Raw genomic sequence first — 22,081 nt, forward strand, 5'->3', positions numbered from 1 at the left:
GTATAGGATCACTATACAGAAACGAATGCTGAAGTTAAATCTTAGCCTATTTGTCTAAAGGCAGGCTTAATGATGACAGATTTCATAAAACATCCATAAAACTTCAATTTCAGTGTAACCGGCTAACCGTGTAACATAGCCATTTGGTCATATAGAATCATAGAATAGAATCATAGAATCATTGAGGTTGGAAAAGACCTCTAAGATCATCGAGTCCAACCGTCAACCCAACACCACCATGCCCACTAAACAATGTCATATGTTTGTCAATATTAAACTTTTTTTTTGCACGAAGGATTACTTGAATCTATTTGCCTGTCAGGAATACATCTCACTGGCATGAAGATACAGGTTCCTCAAGAGATCCTCTCATTAAATTGGTGGAAGGAGTCAAAACTATGTATCGATTTGATCCAAAAATTTTTTACCATCTATTCTGAAATCAAGTGAAAAATGCACATCAGTGAACGTCAAGTTTGGAGTCTTTGTAGTTCTGAATTCACACTGAAGTTAAAAAGTTACTTCTCCTGTGATATTTCTGTTGGTGATCCAGATCATAAGTCATATCACTGTATCTGTTAGTTTGCTGTTTGAGCAAGGGTATAGTCAACTGGTCATCTGAGGTCTCCTTATGGCCTGACGATGTAGTCTTAAATTTGTGCTAACCAAGACGTCCAAACATCTCGGTAGGTCACCAAAATAGGTAATCCTTAACTAATCCTGAATTATGGGAACTCCTGATATCTTTTATATCCAAATAAAGCCCCCCCCACCATGTGAATACTTCTCAAAAAAATTACTCTGTTTCATAAACATTAAGTTTTGAGGAAGTTCAGGCAATCATCAGTTTAGACCAGGCATGTTTAGTATTAATTCCTTCAGCTGGGACTGGGTTGTTTAGTTTTGAAACAGTCATAGTAATACCATCCATGATAGTCTTACCAGCTTTTCTGAGCTTTCAGGTGGTTTTAACTGTTCTGCCTCTTGAGCGACATTTGCTTCTGCTCACCTAAACAGTGCATCCCTGATAGCAATATCTGCAGAGCAGACGGGAAGGAAGACAGCAGTGGTGGCTGTGTAGTGCCACCTACCACAAAAAATTTAGCCTTTGTCTCTACTGTAAATGTTACCAACAGTAACACAAACAATTTGTTTGTCTAGTTTGCTATCTGTGATTGGAATAAGATTTAAGAAAACTAAACCTGTAAAAACTAAGCCTGCAAAAACTTTTGGGCTTAAAGTAGTCTGCATAATTCATCCTATAAGACCTCAGGCAACAGCATTTTTTCTCAAAAATACTCACATACTAAACTTGCAGTCATTGGTCCTATGCCTTTATCCTGAATATTCTGTGGAAGATACAGGTTTATGCCCAGTGTTTCAGGTTTATAATCACTAGTCAGCTTTTCAGTAAACTGTTTCCCTGGGATATCCACGTACTCTTTCACAACCTGTCCATTTTCCTTTTCTGATTTTTGTCAAATTCTATAATGCCTGGCTTCTCTGCTGGCAAAGAGTTAAGTGTGGTCATGCCCTCTGTAGTCACAGGTGAGACATGGTCAGGGTATGGGTTATAGCCTCAGGTGGCTATATTCTGTACAGACTCAGCATTTCAGTATTTGGAATTCAGACTAGAGCAGATATATACTATCAGCATGTTACTGGAAAAAAAAACAACCAAAACTGTTGTAGGATCAGCTAGTTTTTGTTTTACTCTCCATATGCAGTGAAATTCTATTGGGAAAAAGAAATGGAACACCTGCTTTTTTTGTACTAGGTATCAATGCATAATTACCTTTAAAACTGAAAAACAAGAACAGTCACATTTCTGTACTCACATGATCCATGCTTGAAATACTGTGGGGAATTTTGTTTTAGTGGGGCTTGTTTGTCTGGATTTTCTGCATGTTGAAGCTGCACGGAAAAAGCACTCTGTCTTTTTGTATGACGTTTTCAATGGTACGGATTTACGTGGGGTTTTTTCTTTTTTTTTTTTTTTTTAGAATTGCAGGATTAAAATCAAATTGGCATTAACAGTTATGTAAAATGTATTAGTCTGTAATTTCCTGGGATTTATGTTTTACTCATTTGTAATAGCTAGGTCTCTTTATGGAAATAAAGAAGAGTTGTTGTGGTTGAACTGACCTCTTAGTGAAGTTCTGGATGAAATAAGGATTTGTCAGAGAATTAGGTTTTGAGGGAATCTTTGAGAACCATGTGGCAGAATTTTGTTTCAGATGTTAACTAGAACAGTTTGCATTTATTGTAGGGCTGTCTGTAGTCTGGGACAGATGCCTAGAGAGATTCTAAACAAAATACAAAGAATTTCATAGAACTAACATTTCAAAATGTTCTGTACTACATTTTCTGGAGCCCCTTCTGAAGATGTCACAGATATTGATAACAGTGGATGCTTAAGGCCACTCTACTGTCAGGTACTTCCTAACGATGAGCTCTATATGCCCCTCTCATCTTCATTTTATTGAGCTATCTACACCTGATGGGGAAGGTGCATGTCTTATGATGGGAAAAATTTTACTGGATATAAATATGGCAGTTCTAGAAGAGTACAATTCTTTGCAAGGTTCTTTTATCCCTCGTGGACATCTCAGGTCTAAACCTGACAGTAAGAAAAATTTTTATCTTTAAGTTTACTATGATCTCTGGTATGAATATCATTAGTATCAAGGAATTAATACCAGGCTATCAGTCCTTAATTTCAGCTGAGCTGAATAAAACTTCAATTTGCAAATGGCTGCTGCTTTACATGGTTAAAACCATGTATGGTTACTTTAGGATTTTACATGCAAAAAAGGTGTAATTTCAAAGACTGTTAGGAATTGAGAAGAATATCAAGAACTTCCTAGAAGTGCTAAGGTACATGTTTCTTTTTGAACCTCAGTATAGCTTTTGAAACTACAAATATCACTGTAATGGTGATAAAATACAATAGGTAATTAAAGTGAAAGTGAACTCCTACAGTATTTTTGGTTTTGTTTTTGAATCTAATTAAATTAAGACTGTAACTTTCAATTAATCCTGAAGATTTACTTAACTCCACTTGTTAAGTTTTGGGTTGATAATATTTGGCAATTAGTGAATTAATGCTAACTTTAAGTGTAACTTTAACAGTACAAATTGTTTTGCCTGGTTGTATGTGGTCAGTTTGGTTTTTTTGGTATTCTCAAAGGACAGTTGTCTAGATCATAACTTTTCTAGATCAAGGCTTTTCTGCTTTGCAGAAAACACTTTAGAAATTCTTCCTGCAGTTCAATGCAGTTTTAAATCTTGTCCTTTAAGACTCCTACAGGAACGTAGGAGTTGTCATATGTGTTTTGTCTAGCCCAGTGTCCTGTTTCTGTTCTTGTTTCTTGTTCTGGCTGGTACTAGGTGCTTCCCACTGAGGTCTTAAACTCCAAATGTCAGCTATGTTATCTACTGTATTGTCTCCTTCTCCTTTCTGATTTGGACTTTGGACTGTGAAACCTAAGGCATGTTGGTCCTTTCAGAATGCTTAGGAGAACTTTGAATTATCCGTACAAAATGTAGTTATGAAAAAATAACGTCAAAATAAGGTTCAGGTTTATCAAAGTCTAACTAGACATTTTTATCATCTGCCCAGTAAGAATGCATGCGTGAGTCTTATTTTAATTGATTTGCTAACCATTGGGTAGTAACTCACAGCAGAGTGGAGGATGCTTTTCAAGCTATTTCTGGCCAAACTGGTCTTAAACTGACTGCTTAGTTTCAGTGTTGGAAGAATGAGATTGCTTATCCTTTTTGCAGGTTTCTTTAAAAATAAGCATATACGTGTGTGTGTGTGTGTATGAAAATGCATAAACTGCCTCCTAGTATTTAGATACTATCACTTAATTATGTCAGGGGTTATCTTCTGTCAAAACTAAAGAACCTGAGTGGAAAACATGCTAGGTGTATTTATTTGCTAGTATTATGCAAGTAATATAAAGGTAAAATGCTAAAATTGGCAGTATAATTTAGATGCATTTTAAGTAATGCAAGTAGTTATTTAGAATTGTTTATAATGAAGAACAAGGTTTGAGAACATGATTCATAATTTGAGTGTTTAATTTCTATTTCTGGTGCTGTTTTCACTGTCACGGCTCTTCAAGCTTTGTTTCTGGTCTGGGACTTTAACTTATTTTGTAAACCTGTCAAAGAGTAAGAAATAAGAAATCCTGAATAGTTCCATAGATACTGTCATATATTTGAAGACAACAGTGTGTCCAGAGCAGCCTTCTGAAATTCTTGTGATATTCTAGTTCTGTGTGCGATGGCAGAAAGCATTCCCACTTGGGGCTTATTAAGCGAAGGTTCCCTCTCCTTTAAGATCAGTTTACTGTGCTTGCCCAGGTAATGGCGTGCTGGGTGTTACTGTTTATAGCACTCACTTCTTTAATCTTGTGTAGGATTGTAACTATGCTGTACCTTAATGTGTCTCTTTCCATGTGTTCTGTGCACATGAAAGCTCTTTAGTTTAGAATTACTTTCTTTGCCAAATTTGCAAAAATCAAATTCTAGTTTAGAAAATTTTCCTGCCATTGCTCTGCTCTAGCAACATGTTGTTTTTTTTTTTTTTCTTCAGCAAATAACTTAGTTTGTTTCTGACATCCAGAATCCAGCCAGATGCATGTGGCATGTAGAACTATGGCTACAGTACGAGTATTTTGCCACTCAAAAAAAGGAAAAAGTTTGTAGGTTAAATATGGCTTTGTTGAAACACGATAATAAAACTCCTGTACTTTACCTTCACAGGCCCAAATCTACCAATGGCAACTGTTGATATCAAAAACCCAGAAATTACAACTAACAGATTTTATACTCCACAAGTCAACAATATTTCATATACCAAAGAAAAGAAGAAAGGAAAAACTAAAAAGAGAAGATTGACAAAGGCAGATATTGGAACGCCATCTAATTTCCAGTAAGGACTTTTTTGAGTTTGGGTTTTGGTGGGGGCTTGGAGGGGTTTGTTTTTTGGTTTCTTTTGTGTCAATTACACTTGCAAATGCTCAAGACTTAAATGTGTGACTGTTGTGTGTAACCTGAACTACAGTGAATGCTAGCTGGAATGCTGCGGAGTTTAAAAGCAAGTTAGTTTATACACAGGTGAGGAGTTTACTGCAATTGTAAACAAAAAGTAACTTGCTCTCCTAAAATAGTTTAGAAAACAATTTAGCTGCATAAAAATGTCTTATTGAAGTGGTCAGCTCAGTGCAGACTCATATTTAGCCTCAATGGTCAACTCTTTAGCACTGTTATTCTTACCACTGTGCCTACTTAGCTGTGCTTCGTTGTACAAAATACGCATGCAGGTCCTGACTTGTCCTAACAGCAGAAATGACATAGCCATGTTTTTATTTCTGGCTTTCTGTTTACAAACTTACTTACTCTGGTATATGGGCTAGTACCCATACCTTGTGATGAAAGTACAGCATGCATGTTTACACCTCTTAGGAATGAGTTGTTTTTTCTAATATTGTTTCTTACGCATCCTCAATCTTTTAGAATAGTTATGATGTATCATTTTAAGCTTCACTTTCATGAAACTTGGGTTTGGTCAGTTTACTGAATTAGCTATAGTTTTCCTGAACTATAATTTGGTATTTTAATCTTCTGCCTTTTAAAATAAGCGTACTTTATTTGCTAAAGCAACAGGAATTTAAAGAGCTTGAGTTAGTTACTGGAAAGATCAGTTCCTGTGAAGTATTAGAAAACCAGTGTGAGGTTTACATGCCAAGTGAATGTCTTGTTCTTTTGAACCATTATTTTGCATCACTTCCACTGACATGCCTTCCCAGAATAAAACTCCAAAACATAATGCTGGTATTACCGGTTACAGTAATGTTACTGCACAGTGTTTTGAGAGAGTGCTCTGTAGAATGGGATAGTGGACAGGAAGTAAAAGCAGAGATGGCTAAAATGCTTCCCTAAGCAGACTGTGCTTAGGCAATTCAGACGTCAACCACGTTCTTTCTGATCTGAGTATCAGTGAAGTGCTGCATCTATTAATGTCACTTAAACTGAAAAATGCAAAAAAGAAGGAAGAATGAAAGAAAGAAAACTGAGTGGTGATTGGTAGCTGGCACAGACTTCAGCATATGCAGACAAAATTGCAAATAATGATTTGCATTAGTGTGTCTTACCTCTGATCAGAATTTGTGGAAAGGGTTGTGCAGCAGCGCAGATACAAAATGAATTTGAGATTTTGTTTATAATGTCTGTCAGGTTGTGACCATTGCAGAACACTATGTGCACTCATAAAATATTAAAGGAGACTTAGAGAAGCTGAGAATAAGATGATAAAATATTTAATGAAGTTCAAACAAAAGATATGTTCCTGTATCATTAAATGTAATATTAAATTGTAAGTGGTGAACCTTTGCAAAAGAAGATTGAAAGTCTATTTTGTTCAGCTTAAGGTCTAGTTAAGTTTCCCATAGAGTGCAGCTAAGTGTCACTTTACTGTGTAAGATACTTCAATTGCTGGTTTTGTACAAACATAGGGGAATTGGTGTTTGGTATTGTTAGGCAAATATGCCAGTGGGATAACTTGTATGTAACTTGAGCTGTGATACTGGTGAAGGCCAACGCTGTCACTGTTTGTTTATGCCGGATCAAAGTTGCAATCAGTAGACACAATTTTTTATTGCCTTCTATTAGACAGATGTAGACTTTCAGTGTTCTGAGAAAAAAAAATCAACCTGTACTTAACATTAATATAACTTATTGCTGTGTACATTCTTTTAAATAACATGAGTTGCAGTTACCTGGTAAGTATGCATTTTCATTGAAAAGACCTCTGAAAACAATGTGTTACAGTCAACGTGTACAATAACGTATTTTACTCTGAAGGATGAAGACTAAATGAGAAATAATGCTAACATTACTCCATATAAATTTTAATATAAATTAAGTACACTAAGCTCTGAATCGTATGCTTACAGCCTCTTAAAAGAGCATCACGAATTGCACAGATATGCAGAGATATATGGGTAAGATTGTATTTGCTGGTAAATTTGTCAACTTTCATATGCCAGTTAATACATTACAATTGGATATGAGACTGTGTATTAGGAAATGTGTGTCTAATTTATGTGAAGCAAGCTGTAGCTTAACATCCAGAATTCTGTAATCAATAAATCATCCTATATTTTGGTAATGAAAGGCATTTAAATATTTAAGCAAAACGGAGCGCTTCCCTTTTTTGCCTTTTCTGTAGCATAATGTCAGTTTAAAACCAGATTTTTTACTTCTTACCCCTCAAACTAAGTAGTTAACTAATCATAGTTATACCAAAACTGATCATTGCGCTTCAGTAATCTCATTAGGAAAACTTGTGCTGGTGGTGGTACTAACAGACCCAAGCAAGAATACAAGGTCTGTTGCGCTAGGCACTGTATAAGGACAGCAAAACAGTCCTTGTAATTTGACAAGCTTAGTCTAGGCTGTGTTGGCTACTAATGGCTCACCTGGTATTTTTAAAACTCTGAATGGGACTTCCTGAAGACTGTGTTGTGTTTCTGGAACTGGCCATTGGCAAAAAGAAACCCAAAACATCGAGTGCTGGTAACGTGATGGTTCTGTCTTCTATAGCCAACAGCAGTTGCATGAAGTAGCTTGGAGGGGCACAGAATCATAGTTATACCATAGTTATATCCAAAAAACAATCCTGACTTCTCTTTGAAAGAAGAAGGTGAATGGGAGAAGGGTGATGAGAGAACAAACAGCGATGGTAGGGAGGAAGAGGTTTTCCAGCTGCATGACACTCAAGACTTTGGCAGTAGCTTGAAGTCCAGTTACTATATAAAGGCCAAACTCCTCCCCTGATCTCTGTGCAGTCCTTCCATCACCATCCATATGCGCCACAGGGTGGCATGGAGCCTTCATGTTTTGCCACAGACCATAACCTAAGGGAGGAAAATAACGTCTCCACTTGCTCTTTTTGACGCAAGACAAAAAGTGGGAGTTAAGGAAATCTTACTATTCTGTTCTCAAGTGGGGCACTAAGAAGTAAGAATTGCTTAGTGTCTTATAAGCCTGGAGGTAGAAGCTGTAGTAATCTCTATAGTTATCTTGGTGTCCTGTTATTTTAGTTAACAAGGTCCTTTTTATGCTGATTAAATGGACTTTTCTGCTTTTTTAGACACATTGGACATGTTGGTTGGGATCCAAACACAGGTTTTGATGTAAGTAATTTAATAAGTTATTCAAAACACTGAATAATTAAAAACTTTAGAGGCTTTTTAATGTAAGTTGTAAAGATTGGCATTAAATAAATTTAACTGTACATCAAAATAGTTATAAATTGTGATTTTATGATATGATTCAGACATAGAGATGTTGGAGTAGAAGTGGATAGGAGAGATCTGGGATTGAGGGGAAAACATGCAAAACTTAAAGTTTTTGTGCAAGGTACTTACCTCTCCTAAAATAGTCCTTTCTCACTGAAAAGTCAACCCAGAGACATGTTCTTGGCTTTACTGTTCTTTTAACTACATGGTTTGTGGGTTTTTTTCCCCAATACAACTGATATTTTAAAAAATTCTTCTATTTCAAGCTACTTAAAACTAATGTATCTGACTTGCAGGTGAACAACTTAGACCCAGAACTGAAAAACCTGTTTGATCTGTGTGGAATTTCAGAGGCTCAACTAAAAGACAAAGAAACATCAAAGGTCATATATGATTTCATTGAAAAAACAGGAGGAGTGGAAGCTGTTAAAAATGAACTGCGTAGACAAGGTGGGATTCCTTTTATTTCCATGTAAAAATTAGCAGGGTGTTTTTTGCCTTAAGAGTAGAAGCTGTTGATCATGAGCAGTTTTTGATTCTCTTCTCTGGACTTCATGTCACCGCAGTTGCACTGGATTTCATAATGTTTCTGTATACCATACGCTATGTAAAAACGTTCATGCATGACCCATGAGAGTTCCCTAACGAATAAGGATCTTATGTATGTCAGTTAAGTAATTTCCAGTAACACTTAGTCTGACTGTAAAGCTATGCAGTATATTCCATATAGATTTTTCAGACTGTATGTTGCATATTTGTTTTATAATCTCAATCTTATAAATAAATTAAAATCTTAGAAACAATATTGCTGTTGTCAGTTATAGTAGTAGCACATGTCTGACAGGTGTACGTGTGGTGCCCATTTACCCTGGCAGCACTGTGTAATGAACCTTGCAACAGCTAGAGGCCTGCAAATTTTATATTAATATTTAAAAAAGAAGAAAAGCTTTTTTCTAATTTAAAGTAAAAAGTATTAGTTTTGAGCAGGCTTCTGCTGCAAGAAAATTCTCAAATAAGCCATTTCCTGCCTAATCTTTAAATGTGATCTCAGCTGATGCATTATCTAGTGGAACATAGCAAGTCAGTCTGAAAATTACACTGCGAATGTCAAACTTTCAAAAATTTGCCTAGAACACTTCTCAAGAGAAGTAGGATATAAATGCCATTGAAATTATAGCAGTTTGAAACTAGTGAATAAATTGTTTGAGTGACTGAACAGATACAGATTCAGGGTACAATGATTTGTTACATTGTGCTGGTTTTGGCTGGGATAGAGTTAATTTTCTTCATATTCCTTAGGTCCCCCACGGTGGAGCGGTACGTATTTGAGCTGGCATCTAAGTATATGCTTCAAAGTATTCATGCTGCTGTGTGATTTCTTTCCTAGATGAGAAACCTTAGTCCACACCTGGTTGACTGCAATACTAAAAATTATAGTCAAACTTCTTAGTTAAATTGCAAGCAAAATTTCAGTTATGATTTTTTTTTTTCCTCAGTAAGAAATCAGTCAGTTTCTTTATATAATCTTAACTCTGTTTAAATGTTACAGAGTTGTTGATCCCAGACTGCTGACCATAAAATTGAATTGAGAAGACTTGCCTTGGAGTCTTATGACTAGCTTAAAATACTTTAAAGATGCCTATTTTTCTATTACGTATGTGTTAACATCAAGTTACGGCCACTTGCATGTACGCAATTGAAAGAAAAGCTGCCTCGTCTTTAACATGCATGATAATAATCTACCTCTGTGCTTTTTGATAGAGGTAGAGAAAATATTCCAGTATTTCACTGGGTTTTTCCGCAATTATGTTATTTGATGTGTAGGCTTGACTGCTGTTTGAAGTGTTCTTTCTCAACTGAAACACATTTTTCTGTGTTTTATTGCAAGAATTTCTGTGCTTACGTATTCACCCTGCTAGGATGCTGACTAGAGAGTTGCAGACACGTTCTGCTCAGATAGAAGTTACTTTCTTGTTTTTCCTGCCCTTTCCCTAGTTTTGGTACTGTTCGTTGTTTTGTTTTGGTTTTTTTTAGTGACAATACCATCAATAGATTTTAGAATCACAGAATCATAGAATAGTTTGGGTTGGAAGGGACCTGTAAAGGTCATCTAGTCCAACCCCCCTGCCATGGGCAGGGACATCTTCAACTAGATCAGGTTGCTCAGAGCCCCGTGCAGCCTGACCTTGAATGTTTCCAGGGATGGGGCATCCACCACCTCTCTGGGCAACCTGTTCCAGTGCTTCACCACCCTCAGCGTAAAAGATTTCTTCCTTATATCTAGTCTAAATCTACCCCCCTTTAGTTTAAAACCATTCCCCCTTGTCCTGTTGCAACAGGCCCTGCTAAAAAGTTTGCCGCCATCTTACATATCTTTTTTCTTAATAGCCATGTTCAGATTAATGTGCGTTTATAAAAATCTAAATTATTTTCTTGCTTTGCTTGTACCATCTGTTTGGGGGGGGGAAGGAGAGAGGATGAGGTAACAGTGCTCCCTCCTTGTTCCTCCTTCCTCATTTCACTCCAGCTGAGTGTAGATAAGCCTTATAAAAACTCCTGAACTCTATTTCCACAGATTGGATGTGGCATATCTCTCTATTTTCCTCACAGGAAAACTTAAACCTGGTGTTCAAAATCTACAGACGCTACAGACTCTGGAGCATGACCATGTTACATATCTTTTCAGTAATACAGAAAAACTGTCTGTAGTGCTTGCTGAGTAAGTTATATTTGAAAATACTGGCCTCCAATGGCCGAAAAGGAAACTATGGTCATGTCAGCCAAAAAGTGGTGGGATTTTTTTTTATTTTTTTTTTTTTAAAACCAAGATTGTTGGCAGTATGTCTCTTGCAAAATATATGACGTTTGAGAGGAGATACTCCCCATGTTGTTCTTTTGAAGGGATGGAAAAGAACAGAGCAGTTTGTGGAACTTAAGAACATAACATGTAACATTAGGAGGAGTATGTTTCTCTAAGATGGGCAAGGAAGGAGGCACTGAGGCGCTAGTGTCTCCTGCTTCCTCAAAATCCCTTTTTTAGGGATGTCCCCTCTGTATTCCAGTGCAGACAGCCTACTTTCTCAGCATGTAACAGGAAGGAGATAATAGAAGATGTAAAGAAGTATCTTCTTGAGTGTAATACCTTTTTCGTTATCAAAGCATATGAAATCAAATGTGAGTTTTCTTAGTTGTATGACAGCACCTGGATTGTTATGTAGTTACTTGCAATAACCACACAACCTAAAGTACCATAAGCCATTAGATGCTTAATGGAAGAGGAAATGAAACGGTGCTATTTCAAATGCCATTAGCAGAGCACATATATTTCAAGGCCACTTCATACAGAAATGATCCTGTGCGTTGAGGTAGCCTTGAAGTTGTTTCCTTTCTACGGTCCCTTCCATAAAGACATTGTTGGAACTAATTTTCAGTAAAAGGTACTAAGAGTCCCCCAGAGTTTATGCTGCATCGTAATGCATTAGTAGTTTTTTGTTACTAGAAGATGATGCTTCAAAAAATATTTGCCTCTGTAATTCCCTGATAAAATAATGGATAGATTATAAAGTGGAAATTTTCTATTTCACTTTAAGTGTATTTTCTAAAACTTCTTTCTCTTGCCTTCTGTCCTAGCTCAACAAAATTTTAGAGGATTTTTCTGAAATTTTTCTGCATTTTGTTATGAGAAATTGAAACACTAACTTAAGATACACTTGGATTATGAAGAAAATTACTACCATAGGACCAAACCAAAATTAATGACCAAGCTTGTTTTGTGACTTTAATTAGTCTTTTTATGTATTGCACTTGCTTCCTGCGGTGTTGATTGTTCTACAGAATACATGACAGACATAGGGGCTATATTCAGCTTATCTTATATTCAGCTATATTCAACTTAATCCAGCATTGGTAAAATTTACACAGGCACAGAGATCCTTGCAAAAGGCAAGGCAAAGCCTTTTTAATTTTTCTGCTAGTCTAAAAGACTTATGGTTATTGAGTAGCATGTAATTGTGAATTGTTTTGTTTCATTTCAGCTCCACCTCCACCACCACCGTGCAGAGGAGGACCTCCTCCACCTCCGCCACCACCTCCCCATAGCTCAGGCCCCCCTCCCCCCCCTGCTAGGGGCCGAGGGGCACCACCTCCACCTCCTTCAAGAGCTCCCACAGCAGCACCTCCACCCCCACCTCCATCTAGACCTGGTGCCACAGTGCCCCCACCTCCTCCAAACAGGATGTATCCTCCACCACCACCAGTGCATTCATCATCTGCACCATCCGGCCCTCCTCCACCACCACCACCACCAGCAAGTGGGTCATCTGTTCCTCCACCACCTCCTCCTCCTCCACCCCCTCCTGGTCCTCCTCCGCCACCAGGCCTTCCTTCAGAGGTTGATCACCAGCTTCCAGTTCCTGCAGGAAACAAAGCAGCACTCTTGGATCAAATCAGAGAAGGAGCTCAGTTAAAGAAAGTAGAACAGAACAGTCGACCAGTGTCCTGCTCAGGAAGAGATGCACTGTTAGACCAGATACGACAGGGTATACAGCTGAAATCCGTGAGTAAAAGCTGTTTCTCATCTGTGTTCCCTTGGGACTTGCAAATGGCTGCAGTATTGCAGCGTGAACAGTAACTTGTGGCTCTGTTTCAGGCTGGATCATAACTTTTAGAGTTTTTGAAGTAATGCTTTAAATGGCAGTACTGAGAAAATGCTTAGAACGTATATTTGCTATAGATGAGTATTGGTGCATGAAATTATCCTTGTTTCAAATTCATTTCTCACTTTTCAGTAAAGCTTTAAGCATAAGTCCTACAATGATGATACCACAATGTCGTGGCTGTAAAGAACTTTTGCAAGAACTATGAAAGATTGCTGGTCTACTGAATACTTCACTAAAATCATCTAAACAACTGCAGGGGATGAGTTCAGCAGTGACGATAGTGAAAGGCAAACACTAGATTTTTCTTACTAATTTTTTTCCCCATCTTAAAATGGACCTGTGCTCTGCAAGCGTTGAGGCTTGTAAGAAGGTGGCTGCCTGTGTCTGGAAAAGTGCCGCCTGTGGGGGATGCCTCTGCTGTTCCTGCTGCAGCAGCTCAGGCTATTACTATTTCTTCTTGATGTCACTGACTATCTTCAAAATTATTTTGCCCGTAGGTACTTTTTTTCTTTGTTTTTGCCACTCCTCTGCACTTGAGGCTTCTGATGTAAAAAGTGTGAGGGCATGTTAATGTTTATTTGCCATTACAGGTATGCAGTTTCAAAGTCTATTACTTTCAGAAGGGATTCTCAACCCAAAGCAGACCTGGTTAACAAATCCAAAAAAGAAAAAATATTTTGTGGTATATACCCAGGATAAAATAAATAATGTTTATGCAGCCATACAAGTCATGCCTGTACAACCATATTAAGAAGCTTTCCTTTAGCTGAGCACTCACTTCATGACAGTCAGAGCTGAAATATTTAATCTTGAGTACGGACTAACTACAGTTGTGTTACATGGCAAAAGAGAAAAAGTTGACTTTTTTATAAATAAAAACTTAGCTTGAGCTAAAGACACAAACTGCAGTTTCACTCTTCCTTCTGGCTGAAATAAACTCGTTAATCTTATAAGGAAGTTTGTCTCAAAATAAACAAGTTCTGTTTTGCTAATTGCATCTTTCTAATGTATCCTTTTTTCCAAGGTATCTGATGGTCAGGAGAATGCACCACCTACACCTGCACCCACCTCAGGAATTGTGGGTGCATTAATGGAAGTTATGCAGAAAAGGAGCAAAGCCATTCATTCTTCAGGTGAGTCTGGAATTTTTCTGACCTCACGGTGTCAGGTTTTCAAGAGTTAACACTTCTATGCAACATAAAACATTGTTGGAAAAAAGCATGGATTTCGGCATGTAGTCCAATACAGAATGCTCTAGGCAGACCCCTAGTGATGGGTTGAATGGTTACGTCGTGCTACTTTGAATTACTGGTGTATAGTAGTTTGCAGTAATACTGAATTAAAAATTACTAATCAAGGTTAATATCCTTATAAAGATTTTTTTTTTTTTTACACACAACTGACTTATTCTTATCCACTAGATGTCTGATGAAATAAGTTGTCAAAATATTTTGGAGGGAAGGTTTTTAATGCTTTCTGTTTCTAGAAGCAAAAGCTTCATGCTCTTAAAACTGTGGCTTCCAGTGTGCTTTGGATGCCACCTGCTGGATAATACTCAGATAACTAGTGTTACTTGACTAGTCACATACTAGTGCTGGATCAACTTTTCACACTTCAGTGCTTGGAAAAAAATAAGGCTGCAAGAGGATTTGCATTTCTCAAATACCAGCCTGTAATAAATGCAGTTCAGTAGCTGCAGTGCAGCTGTTTGGTTACGTCTCTTCTGTTTAGGCTTTGATACACTTTTCTTCCAGAGCTTGCCTTGATACCAAAACTGCACTTGCAGTCTGCAGACCGTTTGACTAAGTGCAATATAGTTTGTTGATTTGCTGCCCTATGTAGCAATCTCCAATTTCAGTACTTTACATAAATTAAGTACCAGAAGGGTGCTAAATAAAGGATTTTCCTAGGGTAGGAAATGCTCTTGCCTAACAAATAAGTAGTTCAATTTTAACAGGCTACAACTTTTAAATTGTGATACATATAAAAATAGTGGAAGGCTGAATAAAGTTAACAACAAACATTGATGTTGAAGTTGATGTGCATTACACAGCTTAGAATATTCCAGTAACCGCAACAGACTTGGCTCACAAAATTTTTTTATCTGCTTGTATGGTAAACAGAAATCCTGTTATGTAGTAAACCTGGGGAAGCAGTTCTTACGTTTCAGAAATTAATCTGTCCTTGAAATTTAAAATCCAGTCTGGAACAAGCTGGCCACTCTCACATTCTCTAAGAAAGATTAATAAGTAGTAAGTGTTAAATGAGAACTTCTGATTCTTTTTCTCATAGCAGAAAACGAGATACATTTTTCCTACCTTGGGAAAGGCGTGAGAAGGGAAACAAATTAGATTTAACTTTCAGCCAGTATCTATCTAAACTGAATGTCATGTCTAGAAATCTTAAAATAGAGTATTGCCACATGTATTGTCGTGACCTCCTTAAACTGATTGTTCTGTTTTCAGAAAGTTGTGGGAGAAATCAGTAACACTTCTTGTCATGTTAATTTGGTGCATGCAAGTGACTTGCTTTTTTTGTCTTACAGATGAAGATGAGGATGAAGATGATGAAGAAGACTTTGAGGATGATGATGAATGGGATGATTGATCATATATTATTATATATATATTTTTTAAGGTGAATGATATACTAAACACTACTTTCTGTCTATGGATTCTGTAAAATTATCATGTAAATGTTCTACCAATTTGCTGTATATTTTTGTTGCCTTTTGCTTTTTTATTAATCTGTGCAATACCTCATTTAATCTGTAAAGGTTTGTCATAATCCTCTACAAAGCTACTCCCTGTTAATGTGTGCAAGTTTACACCTGGATGATCATGTACATGTGAATACTTTCCATTCCATCAATAAGGGAGTTTAAATGTAATATGTGAGACTGACAAAAACCTTAATGTAATTTAGTTATAATGCAAGAAGGAAAACACTATTTTCATACCCTACTTTTTCTGTATCTAAATTTTCTTATTAAAACCTAGTATAGCACTATGTTCTTTAAGTGATGCAGCTCTTAGTTTATTTAGCCCCTTCATTTCAAATGCAATGCTACGTGAATGTTGAGGCTGGTTTATACTATTGCATGGTTTCAAATACATCACAACATTGCAGTTCAAATTTTAGCAGTATGCTTTACATAAAACAAAATCACGACAGAAATGCACAGCTAGTTGTGAAGATTACCTTGCCCTAACTGTAGCAATACTGACTGCTATTGAGCAGCAGTAGTAATTAAATCCTTCAACTAGGGAACTCTCTATCTGAAGTTAAACAGGGTGGCTTTACATTGTAATAGTGGTAAAAGCATCCTTGATGCAGACAAGTTCGTTCTTTTTTTTTTTATTTTATTTTTTTTTCCCTTCCCAGCTCTTACTTTAAGAATGAAGAAGTGTAAATTACTGGGGGCTATACTGGAGGCTGGCAATCGCTACAGTTTGATTTATTTTTAAAATCAATTTTATGTGGTTTTCAGGCTGAAGGGCTGCGTTTAATGCTTGCTTCAATAATGTTTAATTACTTTTTAAAATTTGTAGGACATTGGTGTACTAATAAAGTAAACATAAGTGGTATTACTTTGCAGTCTTTGCGTTATGGTACACAACAAATTCCGAAACACCAATCCTACATCCATAAAGTTGGAAAGCCATTAACTCAATATACACTTTGAATAAGTACTGAACTTTATGGAAATATTCTGTCTTCATATGTTGGCTTTAAGACCAAGGGTTGTGATGAAGATCAAGAACCCAATTCACAAGAATAGTATTTGAATAAGTGGATGGAAAATAGGATTCTCATTTCACAGCTTGCACATTTATATAAGTTGTACTTCGTAGTGCAGTAAACATTGGCATATCTGCCTATTACAAAATACTAATCTATGCTATGTGGGTATTTAATATCTGCAGCATTAATTACTGTACTTACTGTAACTTTCAGGTAGAAAATCTTTTTTAAAACCACATTATCTGGCACGGACTGTTTAGTTAAGTCAGTCATATTTGGAGCGTAGTTAATGCATAGTGTCCTGGGTCTTTGACTGTAGTCAAGCTATCAGACTAAATTTAAGTTATCGGAATTGTATTGACTGAAACCCAGTGATGAACCTGATCTTGACAGGCTGGACCTGCATGATACGGCTTGGATTTCTAACCCAGTTATAACCTAGTCTTTAGCGAATTAATTTAGTCATTCATATGAGAAGAAAGGAAAGTTGCTGAAAAGTAGTGGGCGAGGTAAGGTTGTAGTTAAATTATTCAGAGGATGCTAACTTCCTTCCAAGAGTAATTTAAGCACATAACTTGAGGAAGAAAATTTCCAAGTGGTCTCACTTTGTTGCGGTAACTTTCGCATTGCCCTCTGCTGCTAGAAACACTTCCTACTAGCTTTGCTGCTGTAATGGCTTGAGCATTGGATCAAGTGCAAGTGCAGCCTGGGGTAGCTAATGGCAGTGGAGTTAAGAACTTGTGTATAAGGAAAATATTTGTATGGCTTTCATATAACTTCTGGCACTGCTCCCTTATTTTTTATTGCATATAGGGCATTTTAAAATTAAGCAGATGAGGCCTAGAGGTTTTCCTGACATGCTACTTGTTAGATATGTTTAGCTGTTATGTTCCCAGAATTGGAATTTCTGTAATATAGTTAATAATTAAGCATCACAGTTCATTAATCAAACTTCTATTCCAGGTTTTGGGAGCTCTGGAGTTACCTTACTGAATAAAAGTTTGATTTGTAGATACTGGCCAAAGACAGCTTTTGGTTTTTCTATTTCTTTTTCTTCATACAAAAAGTACACTCACATTCTGTGGTGTCCAGGTTACTATTTACTTTAAAGTAGTGTTTGTACATGATAAATTTCGGGCATAAAGACTGCAATGGCAGTTAAGGTAGTCATAACCGCATGCTTCAGCACTCCGCCACTTGCACTATGAGCAGAAGATAGCATTTCATGATACTGGTGCATTGTTGCTAAACATTGTAATGAAGGCCTCTCTTATATATTCTGGTTAAATGACTGTCCAGATAGCCTTAGCAATTAACGAACTAGCATGAGGCTTTTGTATCTCAACACTCTATGTGCATAGACAATATCAGCTAGCCACTTGTACGTATGAAATCCGTAAGAACTTCTCAATCATTCAGTTTTCCATTTATCGAACTGAAATTTTTAGTATGTGAATTTTTGAAATGTACAGTGAATAGGATGTTGCACTGGTGGCAATTCATCATGGAGCATAATAAAATTAATTTGACCCAACTAGCGTAAAACTGTGTGGTTTGTAAGTGTTAATTGTGGCACAGCTTTTAAAATAGATCTGCATATTGATTGCACGCTTTAAAAGTAACTTTGGTCACCTAGCCAAGTTCACAAAGCAGTAAATAGCCGCTGTCAAATCGCAGTCGTTTTCATGTCTGTGGAGAGTTGGGTTGTGCTAGCGAATAAACACAATGAGTAAGAATGTGACACCCTGTCCTCCTGGCAGATCTCACAGCTGCTCAGCAGCTTCTCTGGAAACAGCTACTGCTGCAGGCAAGTGCAGTAATCCAGCAACAGTTCAAGGTCAAACAAACATGGCTTCGCTAATAAACAGTCTAGAAGGAGTACTAAACAGTTAACTTGTCCATGAATGCTCTAACTTAGGAGGTTTTTACAGATGTAAATCTGTCTTGCGTGTTGTCATGTTTGAGCTCTGGACACTTCAGACGTTTGCTTTCTTCCTCTAAAGCTGAAGAGCTGAAGAGTCCAGCATTTCAAATTTTTATCTGGTGTACACTTTCTTTTGAAGTTTAGTACTTCTGTGGTTTTCAGGCCTCAAGTGCAAGGCAAAGTTGGAATTGTTACAGGGTGTGCTGAAGTATATCATTATTTCCTCTCCACTTAGTAAACAGAAGCTTAAAGCATACTTTTGAAAGGAGACTTTTCCTTTCAATTTTTTTATTTGACAATGGTTACTTTCCCAAGTAAGACATATGTAAAGAGGAAAAAGGAGGAGAGATCCTTTTGTTTTTGTTTAAGACTGTAACCAATCTGCTGCAACAGCCTTTATCTAATCATTAGAGGAATTCCTGGTCTAATTAAAGTTCCTGAAGCTTAAGTACAGTGATAAGCAGCTTTATTTATAGAAAAGTGAAAATGGTTTAGGGAAGCTTAGAAGATACTTAAACCTCTGTCTCTCAAAGGACCAGCGTAACCCTCTAGCGCTGCAGTAAGGACTCCTGTTGCTATGTACTTGTTTACTGCCTGCAGTTTTCTTGTGAGTGAGAAGAAGGAAAGGGTAGGGTAGTACGAACTAGAACGTGAGCTGTGGAGGTTTAATGTCCATGTTTAAGCCTGACACTTCTCTCTAAGGTAGCGTTCGAAAGTTTGAGGATGTTTATACAGTTATGGAAGAGACTTTTTTCTTTTTAATCACCAAACTGCAATGGCATGTCTGCTGTTTTGTGCTTGAAAAAATAAACCATTAGTTGTTTGAAATCACAGATTTGAAATTAATGCCAGGTACATGTTGAGAAGTAGAATTACTGCATCAATAAATATAAGTTGTTTTCTGACAAATTTTATTTCACGCTGAATTTTACAGTATTTGTGGAGTAACCTGCTAAAATGAGCTAGAATAGTAATTTATCAGGTATTCAAATTTTTCTCTAATGTAGTTTTGGGTAATACCTGCAGGACTTACCCATCTATAAGCAGCCTAATACACACCTGAAATTGTGAAGCTTGATCTTTTACATTTATTGTGGGTTTTATCTATTAGTACTGACAAACATACTTAAAGGCCTTTTTGCTAGTGCTCTAAAGAGTTTTTGGAGTCTTTTTGGAGTTAAATTCTTGAGCCATTACTTCATGTGTGTGGTTTTTTTCCCTCCCTGAAGCTTAATCATCTTTTCTGAGTTTTGCTACTTGAGCAGTACGAATTTTAAACTTGTTACTAGAGGATCAGATGAGGGGGTGTAAGGTTTTCTGAGGAAAAAACTTCAGAGAAGTTTTAAAAACCAGCACAAGTTCAAAAACAGCCATAAACCCGCACTGTATTTTTGTATGTGCCAGCTGGGGGACACAATACAATCCAGAGTTTAAAGCTTAAGAAATATGATAATGCTTGTATCGTATATCAGATACAAAGTGTTCGCTTAAATGATGTCGGCAGGCACGCAAAATCAGGAATTGGCTCTTCTGGATGTTGATGCCAAAAAAACAGGCAACTACCGGAGCAGTTGAGCTGGATTTGGAGCCCTTTGTTGGTAGATGGAGCTTTCCCAGATGCTCGGGATACAAGGTACGCAGACTGACAGACTGTTGAGAAACCTGCATCCTTTTTTCTTTTCTTTTTTCTTTTTTTTTTTTTTTTTTTTAAACTAGATGCTACTGTAGAATTTTTCTGGTTAGAATAGTCTTTTGGACTGTTTCGTCATCAAGGGAAGAAATGATCTTCAGCATATAGTTCTTTGTCGGGGTTATGCCTGTTCAACTGTCAGCAGAGAATCTGTCTTTATTTTGAAATTCAAAAAGAAACGGAAGAAGCGGTCTAGACGCAGTTAACATAAAACATGTTTTCTGTGGTTAGTTTCCTGAGGGTAATGTAAGTGTGAAAGGCAAGTGGCTAAAGCAGAAATCTGCTAGGTAGTAACACTCTCTTTCAAGGTCCTACATCACGAATTAAGTTTTCACCAGTAGTAGCTTTAGTATCTAATCCTTAGAGAATATATTACTAAAACTCACCTGCTGTCCCCAAGACAGGTAAGAGGAAGATTAGTTCTGGAGGGCAAGCGAGCCCCTCTGCTGTCAGTTGTGTTAGTGCTCAGGCCTGCGTTTTGTATTTTTGACCACGCTAATGGTGGGTTATCTGGTACAAAAAAAACCAGCAAGCTCTTTGTATCAAAGTTGGTGCCAAGAGCGCGTGACAGGGAAGACGCAGACCATGATACTGCTGTTGGGTTTGTTTTTGAAACGGGGATGCTATTGATTAGTTCTCAGCATCCCACCCGGCTCCTATCTAGGTTCTGTGCTGCCTTTTTCATATGTGAGTCGATACGCTTCCTGGATGAAAAGCGTAGCGGGATGGTATCTGGGCCTTTTAGTTTCTTCACCATGTCCACAATTTGCCAAGCAGAAATAATACATCTTTAGAAGTATTTCTAGATGACTTTTCCAAAACTTCCGTCTGAATGGCATACTGTGGTTTGGAGAGGGAAATGCCGATTTTCTTGGCAGGAGGTCTCCCCGCAGACTCTGTGTTCTTAGAAAAGTATTTGAATGTGGCACATTACATTGCCTGGCTCAGGAGCAGATCAGCAACCCATCACATGTGGGTTACTCCTTATGGAGAAAATCGTACTTAAAAACCTCATGTATATTCCTTATGAATTACCCTATGCAATGCAAGCTATCAGATAAAACAGAATTCTTCTCAGACTAGGAAAAAAAGGAAAGCTACCAACAAAATTTAAGACCTCAGCCAGCAAGATGCCTGGGAAGAAGGCACAGCCCTACTAGGGTTTTTTAGTGGCCAAAATGGAGATAAATACATACCAAGAGTGTTCAGAGACCTTGGGGGGAAAAAAATAAAAATACCTGATTACAAGTCTGCAGAAGGACCAACAGAGTCCAGTAAAGCAAGATGAAGAAAAGAAAAACTGTATGAAATCATTCTGTAATGTTTAAAGGATCCCTTTTGTGCTAGAACATCCTCCACGCTGGCCTTACAGGAGCTGGGATGCTCTTCTGACTCCTGATAAACTAATGTCCTACCCAGATAACTGAAGTGTCTCTTTCTCGCAGATATATTATCGCATCTCGGCCCTTACTACTCTCGGCCATTCTGGTCTTCACTACCAATGTCTTACTCCTGGACAGCTCTCCAAACCTCATCATAAAAATAGAGTTAGCACAATTGCCTAACAAATACCTTCAGCAGCCTACAGCATGCAGCTGTTGTGTAACGCGTGAGCCATTTCAAAGTGAACGGAAGTTGTCCTGAAAATGGGGAAAAAATGGTCTTATCTACATACTTAGCTGAAGAATAGTGGGAGATATTAAGTGACGAATAGAGAAAGCTTTGCACTGATTGCTCTAACGAGCAACGTGAG

General features: G+C 37.4%; 1 protein-coding gene across 3 annotated transcripts in view; it reads left to right on the plus strand.

Annotated features, from left to right (window-relative positions):
* WASL (WASP like actin nucleation promoting factor) overlaps positions 1 to 18,248 on the plus strand; it is a 53,559-nt gene extending 35,311 nt beyond the window's left edge. For 2 of the 3 annotated variants that reach the window (XM_076329731.1, XM_076329748.1), the window contains exons 6-12: positions 4,774 to 4,942; positions 8,165 to 8,207; positions 8,609 to 8,762; positions 9,612 to 9,629; positions 12,347 to 12,867; positions 13,995 to 14,103; positions 15,516 to 18,248. In XM_076329731.1, coding sequence (XP_076185846.1) covers positions 4,774 to 4,942; positions 8,165 to 8,207; positions 8,609 to 8,762; positions 9,612 to 9,629; positions 12,347 to 12,867; positions 13,995 to 14,103; positions 15,516 to 15,577 — 1,076 coding nt within the window. In that variant the 3' untranslated portion in view covers positions 15,578 to 18,248. The remainder of the gene's footprint in view (positions 1 to 4,773; positions 4,943 to 8,164; positions 8,208 to 8,608; positions 8,763 to 9,611; positions 9,630 to 12,346; positions 12,868 to 13,994; positions 14,104 to 15,515) is intronic. The other variant, XM_076329739.1, reaches the window with a different exon arrangement.
* Positions 18,249 to 22,081: the final 3,833 nt, after the last annotated feature.

The sequence above is a fragment of the Aptenodytes patagonicus genome, chromosome 1 (assembly GCF_965638725.1).
Source record: "Aptenodytes patagonicus chromosome 1, bAptPat1.pri.cur, whole genome shotgun sequence".
NCBI classification, from domain to species: domain Eukaryota; kingdom Metazoa; phylum Chordata; class Aves; order Sphenisciformes; family Spheniscidae; genus Aptenodytes; species Aptenodytes patagonicus.